The sequence below is a fragment of the Callorhinchus milii genome, unplaced genomic scaffold, assembly GCF_018977255.1.
Source record: "Callorhinchus milii isolate IMCB2004 unplaced genomic scaffold, IMCB_Cmil_1.0 Scaffold18, whole genome shotgun sequence".
Classification (NCBI taxonomy): domain Eukaryota; kingdom Metazoa; phylum Chordata; class Chondrichthyes; order Chimaeriformes; family Callorhinchidae; genus Callorhinchus; species Callorhinchus milii.
Window position 1 is genome coordinate 1,357,395 of NW_024704759.1, and position 10,682 is coordinate 1,368,076.

General features: G+C 44.3%; 1 protein-coding gene across 1 annotated transcript in view; it reads right to left on the reverse strand.

Annotated features, from left to right (window-relative positions):
- Window positions 1-2,878: 2,878 nt before the first annotated feature.
- Window positions 2,879-10,682, reverse strand: part of gdf5 (growth differentiation factor 5) — an 8,308-nt gene continuing 504 nt past the window's right edge. The window contains exon 2 of the mRNA XM_042341796.1: window positions 2,879-3,965. Within this exon, the coding sequence (XP_042197730.1) occupies window positions 3,094-3,965 (872 nt within the window). The 3' untranslated portion in view covers window positions 2,879-3,093. The remainder of the gene's footprint in view (window positions 3,966-10,682) is intronic.

Below are 10,682 nucleotides of genomic sequence, written 5' to 3' on the forward strand. Positions count from 1 at the left end.
TTTACTCAAAAATGTTCTGCAATTAAACCATCACTACAGGAAAAGTTACATTTTATTTATTAGAATACTTTGCAATTGTTTCTTTTTTTTTGAAAATTATATCTGAAGATCTCAAATGGCTGAGTCTGGGGGGAAAAAAAAACTGAACACAGCAGATCCGTCCACTGCCGTCTCTGGCCACTGGAACGTGACACCAGCTGGAGAAGTGGCTCGTTGGGAGAGAAGAGAGAGAGAGAAATGGGAGAGAGAGGGAAGAGTAGAGAGAGGGGGAGAGAGAAGAGTAATGGGGAGCAGAAAGAGAGGGGGGGGGGAGAGAGAGAGAAAGGGGAGAGGAGAAGAGAAAAAGGAGACGGGAGAGAGGGAAAAGGGAAGCCGAAAGGGGAGCGGAGAGTAGAGAGAGCAGGAGTGTGCAGCGTTGTGCTGAATGACATGCCTTCTGAGGACATGGAATTCTCGAGCTGAGTGTTCTCTCTGACGAGCTGTACGGGGCTAATCCTTCGGTGTAGCAACTTTAGCTGTATTTTTTTCCCCCTGGCTTCCTCTTCTTTTCCTCCACTCCCCTACTGCAAATAAAACCATTTCCTGTCAAGCTACTTTGCGGTAGATTTAATGAGTATTTTTTTTAATGTTTTCTCACATGGTGGAATGTCAAAGTGAGGCAAGAAAAATCCGCCAAAAATCCACTGTTTAGTGAAAAGGAACGTTAGTAGTTGTATCTGAGAGGCGATACTTTGCTTAGAGTTATAATAATAATCCCTGCATTTGATTCACCAAGGACGTCTCAAAGTGCTTCACAGGATTTACTCTAAAGTGCAGTGACTGTATACTTTGTGAGCGAAACACGGCAGCCAATTTGCCACAGCCACGTCCCACAAACAGCCATGAAGTGATTGACCAATTTTATCTGAGGGATTGTTATTAATAATAATTTTGCTTTTGATACAGTGCCTTTCACGTCTGGAGCGCATCTCAAAGCACTTCACAGGATTTACTGTGAAGTGTAGACTGTGTTTTGTAGGCGACTCTTAACACTGCATCTGGAGCTTCTCATCCTGCTGTCCTGCTGTCCACCCAGCACTGTCCTGGAGTGTCAGCCTGGACTGGGAGCTCCACAGTGCTGACATGGACACTTGAAACATCAACTGAGTGGTGTGATTTCAGCCATTTCTCGGGGAAAATAAAGAGAGACGCGCGGAAAGAGTACCACACTGACTGACCGCGGTGGGAAACTCAATGGGATAATTTTCTTGTCACAATTTCTTAAAAACACTAAAGAAAAAGCAGATTGAGTACAAGATAGCCAAGGGCACACCTAGGCGGGGCTTCCAATGTAGTCAGAGTCCAGTCACACCCCATTCCTATATTTACAGACAGTTACACAAACAGTTACAGCATGGAAACAGGCCGCGTTGGTGTTCACATTTCACATGAGCCCCCACTATTGCCCTCTCTATTCTCTTTCCTTCCCATGTCTGCATCAAGTTTGCGTTTATATGTGGATGCTTTTTGCTTCAACCAAAGCATTGCATAATTCACTTGGTCACTCACTTACTCACTCACTTGTTCTCTTGCTCACTCACAAAGTTTGACCTGTTGAACATTTTGATTTTAATAAGGGACTCGGCCACGCACCATTTTAAAAAGTTAGGTATTTGGTTTACAAATTCACTTTAACATAGAAGCAAATGTTTAATACACGGCCGTTAGCAACAATTGCAAACAAACCTTTTTTAAAAAAAAGGTTCAATCTAGATATCGGGCTCTTCCCCTCCTGCACCTCTTACTTTGCCCCAGAACAACAGCAAAAGGTTATAAAGCCAGTCACCAGCTCACCTACACCAGCTCAATCAGGCATTTCTTAACGGATACCTTAATAAATGGGTAAACTATCCCATTTCCAAACCTGTGAGTGTTCTGAGCAACACATCCAATTTTTTTTCCCTCAACTCAAGAACATTATTCGATATTTCAGACGTTTATTAATCACGTATTTCCTATTAAGAAATCTGCTAAGAAATGCCGCACACTAGACCCAACAGACGTCAAGTTAATAGGTTCAGGGTGTAAAGGTATGTATGGACTGAGTCTGGTTAATTGTCACAGTTGTGAATTCTGGTAACTGTTCAGACCCAGAGCTTGGGTTGTCCCATGACATCCCCTCCAGGCTCACAAGTGATAGCCACCTGTGTATTGATGGCCAGCATGGCTGGGGTGGAGGCGGGTTAGGGTGGGGTGGGACAGGTCAATGCACAGTGGACGAGGAGTTGAAGGAGCCGGGGATGGGAAGAAAGCGCTCATTTTATTTCCAGGTTTTTCTTGCATCACTTCTGTGCAGGATGTGAGATGAATACAGTGATGAGTGGCTGTGACTAGTGGTTGCTTGCTTTGTACAAGAGATGTATAGGAGGAAACTTCATCTCCTCCCCTCCCCCACCATCTGTCTCTGTATATGTGTGTATGTGTAAGGTTGCTCCAAGTTGGGCAAAGCTGGATGGATCCTAGCAGAAATTTCCATCGACTCCAGGACCACTAAAAAGATAATTGAATTGGCTCTGAGCTGGTAACACGAGACTTTCTGGAACTCCTGCCCTCTCGAGCTCAGCGTCAACCCCAATTCCCCTTCCCTCCCCCTCAGTCTCGGAATTGCTGGGTCCTGACACAGTCCCCCCACTGTGAGCTAAACGGCAGTGATGGGTGGGTGGACTGAGCACAGTGTAGTGTGGATTACAGTAGCACGTAGCATTGAATCATCAATTAGATTCTTGGCTTTCATATGGCTCCAGTGGAGGAACGTGCCATCTGGAGGGAGCACTTGGGAGCCAAGTAATAAATGTGGTTGGCTCCAAAGTGGCGGCTGAGCTGAGTGACTTCTCCAGCCAGGGCTGGTACTTGCCTTGATTAGTGCCGTGATTCCCTTTGGCTACCAGCCATTATTCGCGTTTAGAAAAAAAACTCGCTACCAGTGACCAGCCATGCTTTGATAGCGAATGACGTCCCCAGAAAACCAAACTGCCTCTCCAACAACCCCCTCAAAGATGGTCCAAGCCCCACGCTCGCTCTGTCACCGAGTGCCCGTTACATCAGGACCTCGTGCTACCTGCAACCACAAGACTCTACGACCATGTCCTCGTACTGTTTATACACCACGTTGTTGGCAGAGTCTATGTATAAAATACTGATGGGACTCAGTTTTGTGGGGACACAGCAGCTTGGTGGAGTGGACTCGGGATCCATGGAATTCATTAAGGTCTGGATAATGGCGTGGTTTGTAGGCTCGAGATGGGAGCGCAGGGGGAAATCGCACACACCCTCACAATGGTAAGCTTCGTAGTCTAATGGGGCAATGATCCAGTCGTCCCAGCCCATCTCCTTAAAGTTCACGTGGAGAGGTCGCCTTGTGCATCTTGGCTTGGGTTTCTTGCCTTTGGCCGGGCGGGACGTGTGGGGGGCTCTTCTCTTCCTCCTCTGGTTGAACAGGAAATCATAAACAGTCTTGTCGTCCTGCCCGGACCTGGCTTTCACTTCATTGAAGAACAGGTCCCGTTTTCTGGTCCTACCAGACACTAACAGAAGAGCTTTCTCTTTGGGTTGGCGCCCGGCTCTGCCAAAACCCAAACTTCGCACATCCACTGTCCTCCCCCTGTCCAAGGCTTCCAGCTCAAAGCACAGCTGAGTCAACTGCTGCTCCTTCCTGTAGTTTTTGAAGAGCTTCCAAATATTAAACACTTCCCATTTCGGCCCGTCTAGGATGTCAACAGAGCGGGAGTCTATCACCACTAGTTTCTGTCTGTCTGCAAGGCAGTTGGATAATCTAAGACTGTACACACTACCCGGAGTTTGAGTTCTCCTTGGGTCAGTTATCTGTGTCCTCAGAATCCGGAGCTCTGCGCCCAATAAGCCATCCGTCTCCAAGGCACTGATGTTAAAGATGTACTTCTGTTTCCTCGCATAAGGAAAAGCTTCATCTGAAAAACAAGAGATGATGTGTTAGTTAGTCTTTGCCTTTTGTTACTCAGTTTTATCGGAAACCGGAGGAAAAAGTGGTTTTGTTCAATAAATATATACAATACACACATCACTACACTTTATGGTAAAATCCTGTATAGCGCTGTGTAATGTCCTCCCCACGTGGAAAGCACGGTATCAAATGCGAGGATTATTTTTTATTATGTAATAAGCTCCACAATACCTAAGCCAAATGCACTGTAGCCTCCAAAGCTACCTTTCCCATGTTAGTGTCATCTCTCACCTGTCTCTGTTAATGATGAATTTACAATCTGTTAATTCCATAGTGACTGGAATACACCTGTAACCGTGTTGAGAGGTTTTAGTTTGTGCTGTTCAAATAAAGCTCCTGTGGCTGTGGCCCCAGACATATGAGATCCTTATTCAGGTCTCTAAGTGCTGGAGAGTAAACATCAACTGTGCCGGATACAGTCACTGAGCAAAGTGGTTAAAGAGAACTGAGAGGGTAAGTTCAAGTTAATCAAACATTTTAAAAAGAAAATATCAAACTTCATGCTGTTTGGAGTCTGTTTACTGTAGTAAGTTTCTGGGGGAGGGAGGGGAGGGGAAGCAGACCAGCCAGCCAGCCCACTTCCCAAAAGATTCCTTCGGACATCCAACAACAACAATAACAAATTCACATTTATATAAGCGTCCTTCACGTCGGCAGGATGTCCCTAATAACTAATAAGATGGAATTATTTTCATTCTCAGGAACTTGTTTGGTTCTTTTTTGAAACCCTTTAACATTTCCAAGTCACTAGAAGCAATGAGAGAGAACATCTGAGTGTTACATCTCGTCCAAAGGACAGCACCTATGAACTTACAGCACTCTCCCCTCCCCTTACCCCCACCCCGAGTTTCAGTTTGGATCATGAGCTGTATGTCTTGGTGCGGGGCTCAAGTCTACAACCTTCTGACCCACATGTGAGAGTGCTACCGACTGAGCCAAATTGACACACCATGAATCACGGTCCTCAAGAGACTGGGGTGGAGAGACGAATGCAATGAATGTTCCAGCAATGGACATGTGTTTAAATGAACAACTCAGGAACTTACCCAATGCTTGACCCAGTGACTAGACTACTGAGGCTTATGGTTTGGACTCAGTGAAATATGCACATAAAGTAGTGGAGGTTGAACATTGCGTCTTGCGAGCCTTCAAATAGCTTGCTGCATTCAAACACCAATGATATTTGCACCTTCGAGTGTTTGGTTAGCAACATGTGACATTTATTTACTTGCTGTTACTGATATAACAATGCTAATTCCCACATACTGTGAGTTGGGAACATGTACACATAACTGCTGGCTATCCGAGCTGTGGGAACATACAATTCCAGGAAGGTGGAGCGGGGAATTGGGTTTGGGACTAAGCTGAGCCACTAAGTACTTGTTTACAAAAGGGCATTACAGAGACCCAGTGTTAGGCCCAGAATTTCACCTAGTCTTAGACTTTAGACGTTGAATATTTAAGGTCACACGGCATTGGAGAAAATTCTTAAATTCAGCAAAATTGTGCAATTTTTTAAAAAATTCTAAGAACTTCAGAACAACAGCTTTTTTTAAAAAATGAATGTTCCACAATTCTGCGCCACTGTACATCTTTCAAGACAAAATAGTCTCAAGAGCTAACACCAGGTGGAATTTCAGGCCTTGTGTCCAGGCAGGGTCCATAGCAAGGAAGAGAGGGGGTGGAGAAGTCAAAGTGAGTTGGTTGTTGTGAACTGTAAGTTATTACTAATCTGTGTATCCGGTATTTTGAATATCGTATTTCGAGTATAAAATGCTTATTCTATTTTACATTGAAAAATTATTGGGCGTGGAAACAGAATTAGTAACTTGGTCAACAACAACAACTTGCATTTATATAGTGTGCCTTCATGTGGGTAGCATCTCGGAGCGCTAAATTAATAGGAATAGTATGCATTTATTGACCGATTGTCTAACGTGCCTTGTGCTCGAGTTTGAGCCACAGCTGCTGGATGATAACCTAACAATAATAATCCTCACATTTGGTAATCACGTCATCAAAACGTCTTCAAGTGCTTCGCAGGATTTACTGTAAAGTGTAGTGACTGTGATGTAGGCAGACCGGATAGCTGTTTGCTTGGTTTGGAGTGTTAGTCGATTGGTGGATCACTTTCCGATGGTAATAATCCCTCTAAAATAATAATAATAATTTGATCACTCAATCCATGACTGTTTGTGGGACACTGCTGTGCGCAATTGTCTGCCACGTTTCTCTCACAAAATATATAGTCAATCCACTTTAGAGTATATCCTGTGAAGCGCTTTGAGACGTCTTAACAACGTGATAAGGCGCTATATAAAATGCAAGGATTATAATTGATATTATTTGGAAGTGTACATGGCCGGTCACATTTGCCCCTAATGGTGCCAATCAATGACTTCTGTACCAACCTTGCTACGGTGCCTAAAGATATCCAGGGATGGTGACGTCTCACAGGAGACCTTATTTAAATGAGCTAAATGGGATGAGAAAGTAAACCCAGCACAATACACTGGGCAACAGAACAAGACAAGGCTCTTCACACAGAGGGAGAATTGACTGGAAGAGGATGACTGAAAAAGAATTAATCACTGGAAGTCGGACAAATTTAGGAAACCGCTCGATGCTATAGCGAGAGGACGGTAGGTTGAGTATTCTGGAGAGATCAAATGGGCTGGAAGGTCTTCATCAGAAGCTCCCTTGGTAGCTGAGTTTCTGAGCATTTGATCAACATGATGACCACACCTGAAGGAACTCTTGTTTCAACCTTGTTAAAGTGGCTTGCAAGACAATTATTCCACTTAAAATATCTTTTTAGTGAACTTTAGAACAAAAAGACTTGTGTTTAGCGGCAGAAGAATTTCTAACCTCTCCTCAAAGACAAACCCTTCCAATCTAGAACAAAGCCATTTGGTCTGTGGAATACTATTTTAGGAAGGATCAGATCAAGTGGCCCAAAGATCTTGTGACCTTGCCATCGTCCTTTGAATGATACAAAAGAACAGTCAGTGCTCAAAAGGCATTAACTAATTGATTCTTGTGCAGTGTGTGATTCAATGCCGATGTTCTGTGGCTCAATTTGCCATTCTTCCTTGTGGTGCAAACCCTTTGCACAAATATTCCTTAAGAGCAAAGAGGCTGCTTTGAGGGAGCATCGGATGGAGTCCGCTGGGCAACAAATCTCTGGGGTGCCAGTCTGTTGACCTATGAGTCACTGGTTAACACGTCATGACTGTCCATATTTTAGGACAAAGGACAAACAAAGAGACAATTGCGTAATCCGTGGATATTCAGATGATTTTGCTAACCACAAAAACAAATCCAGGGAACACTGAGGACCAGTGCTCCGTCAGCCCATAGTCACACCATCCAGTTCTTGTTTTCTACTCTTGTCTATTACTGGAACCTGAAGATATCTGGGAAAGTTAGTCATATTGTGCATTATAGCCTCACTTCTCTTTACCTCTCTCTCTCTAGAACAGTATATGGGGAACTTGCAATTGGAATTGGAGAGTCTAACTTTAGAAATGATTAGGAAAGTAATGCTAACTCCCTGAGCTTGATATGTGGCAGTCTATAGAAATGTACTATTGACACCTAGAGGCAGAAGAGATGTACTGCAATGATGATCATGCATGTAATAGTAGCTCGCATGTCACATTCCTGATTCCTATCGATCCCCGCTCCCCGCTCACATGGAGGTGTGTGTGTTTGGGGGTGGGTGGGGCGATCAGGGCAGGGGAAGGATTGGAGTTTCTCAGATAAACGGCCATTGTCCAGGCTTGAGCCCAAGGGATGTACCAGGAGGTGACGGGCGCTCATGGAACCTTACAGAGAGCAGTGCTCTCCGTTCTCTAACCGGATTTGCCCACAATATGCAAATTTTACATTCAATCCTTCTGACTTTTTTGGGGTTAAAAGAACAGGTGCCAAACCTGTGTTTGTGTTCATGGAACAGCTGTAACCACTTGAGCAGTCAGTCTGGAAGAGACATTAGACATTGCACACAAGGTTGCGATGTTTCCTGAGATTTCCTCTTTTTTAATAAAAAAAATTGCAGCCCACAACGCTGCAGCCTACAGACCTGCAACCTAACCTACCCTTTTTGCATGACTGCTTTTAATTCTAGTATTATTAATAATAATATTTGCATTTGATATTGTGCCTTATCATGTCGTTGAGACATCCCAAAGTACTTCACAGAACATATTGTAAAGTGGATTGACTATTTATTGGCGAAACACAGCAGCCAATTGCACAAAGCAGTGTCCCACAAACAGTTGTGGATTGAGTGACCATTTTTTTTTGAGGAATTATTACTCCGAAACGCGATCTGTCAAATGACTAACAACCAGGTTCCTATTTACTGCTAGGTAAACAGAGGCATGTGGAGTAAGGAAACTTGCCTAAGGTTTTGCCCTGCCCACGAATCAAACCTGAGTCCTCTCGCTTGTGAGGTGAGCTCGCTAACCATTTGGCTACAGAACTCTGCTTTACAGCACAGTCTCTCCAACACGTTGTCTGAACAGGAGAAGGTCTTTTTGGCTCTGTGTTGACGTCTAGAATCCGGGCGGAATAGCGTCTGGTCGGGAGTGAGTAATGAGGTTCTTTGTGTGTCCCGGTGGTGTGTGTGTGATGATGTCACCCCCCCCATTAGAAGGGGGGCTCAGAGGTCCCTCAAACCACATCTGATCCTGACATTGCTGACTCAAACACACAAACCGCTAACTTATTATCATTATTCAAATGTCCAGTGAAAAATGATTCACCGCAGAGTCTGACCATGACATTTAAAGGCACAGATTAAAAACAGTGAAAGCTGGCCACAGGAACAAGAGATGAGAACTTGAAGGAACATGAAAGATAAAAGAATAATAATAATGATTTTTGCATTTGATCCAGTGCATTTCACGTCGGGAGGACCTGCAAATTTGGTTTAAAATAATACTGACTGCAGTTTACGTTCCCTTTGCTAAAATATGCAGTAAAAATCTGGACAGCAGAGAATAACTTGCAATTAATATTCCCTTTTTGTGTTGTACAAAGGAAAAAGACTCAAGATTCAGAAAGTGCTCCTGATCTCAGAGTCAACGTTTCATTTGCAAAAAATTAAAAAAAAACACTTCAGGATGGGGAGCATTCAGTTTTTCGCTGGTCACAGTGAATTGAAATGGATGTTACCATAATAAATAATAAAATATCATTACATTTGATCGAACACTTTTCATGTCAGGAGGACGTCTCAAACGTGCTTCAAAAGTGCAGTAAATGTGTTTCTATCTTACTCTAGGCAAAATAAAATGCAACCTGCAAAAATATCCTAAACCTCTATGTGATTGTAACATCATGTCGAATCGGTTTCTCCCCTATAACAATGTTTCGCGCACCAAATGTGATCTTAAAAGGTATAAATCTAAAAGCCCCAAAGCTGCATGACATCACACCACCACACGCCAGGATTCAAGGAACAAACTCTAGTGAGAAGCTGTTAGTAATAGGAGCAGTCAGTGAGGCGCAAGTTAGCCTCAACACCTATTCTTTTCAGATCCACCTGATCTGTGTCTCTGTCTGTCTCTCTCCAGCTCTCTTTCTGTCTCTTCTGTCTTTCTCTCTTTGATTCTGCTTTTCTGTCTTTCTCTCACTCTGTCAGACTTTCTCTCTCTCTCTCTCTCTCTCTCTCTCCCCCCCCCCCCCCCCCCTTCTCTTTTCGTGTCTATCTTTGTCTATTTCTCTCTGTTTGCCTCTCTCTCTCTCTCTCCCAGCCTCTGTGAATAAACAGCAGCCACAATATTGAACAATATTTTGAATTGGAACTATTTCGGTTGTATTTCTAACCTTGCAGGCGAGAGGACCTGGGTTCGATTCCCGGGCGGGGCGAATCCTAAGGCAAGTTTCTTTACTCCGCACGCCTCTGTTTATTTAGCAGTAAGTAGAAACTTGGTTGGCGGATCGCTTTCAGTGGGTAATAATAATTCCTCCGAAAAATAAATTAGGGTCACTCAAACCACGATTTTGTGGGACGCTGCTGCGCGCAATTAATTGGCTGCAGCTGTTCACCCACAAATTACACAGTCACTCCACTTTACAATATATTCTTTAAAGCGCTTGGAGACGTCTCAATAAGGCGCTATATCAAATTCAAGGAATATTATTATTATTATTCCCTCTCCCAGTTCTGAACGCTCCATCCTAAAGTCAACTTCAGACATGGGGATAAGTTTGTCTCCCTCTCTCATACCCCTCGCCCCCAGCTCCACCCCACCCCCCAACCCCCGGGAGGCGGGGGCTGGGGGTTAGGGGTAGGAAAAGAGAGACAAGCTTCTCAGATAGGTTGAACACCGACTTCATGTCTGTCTCCAACCGCACGTGAACGTGTAATAATAATAATCCTTGCATTTGATATAGCGCTTTTCACGTCGGGAGGACGTAGCGAGGCTCGGGGGGCTCGGGCCGGTCACATTAGGGCGTGAGGAGCCCTGAGACAAGGCATTGACATGGGAGGATCCAGGCGGCTCCACTGCCTGACTGAACATGTCCCTCACCTGCCCACCCATCCACGGTCAATAGACTCTGATCCATAGTCCATGCAAACCACCTCCCACTGCTTTCTCTGCACCTCTCCTTCTCTCCCTCTCTCCTGCCCTCTCTGTCCCATTCCCCTTCT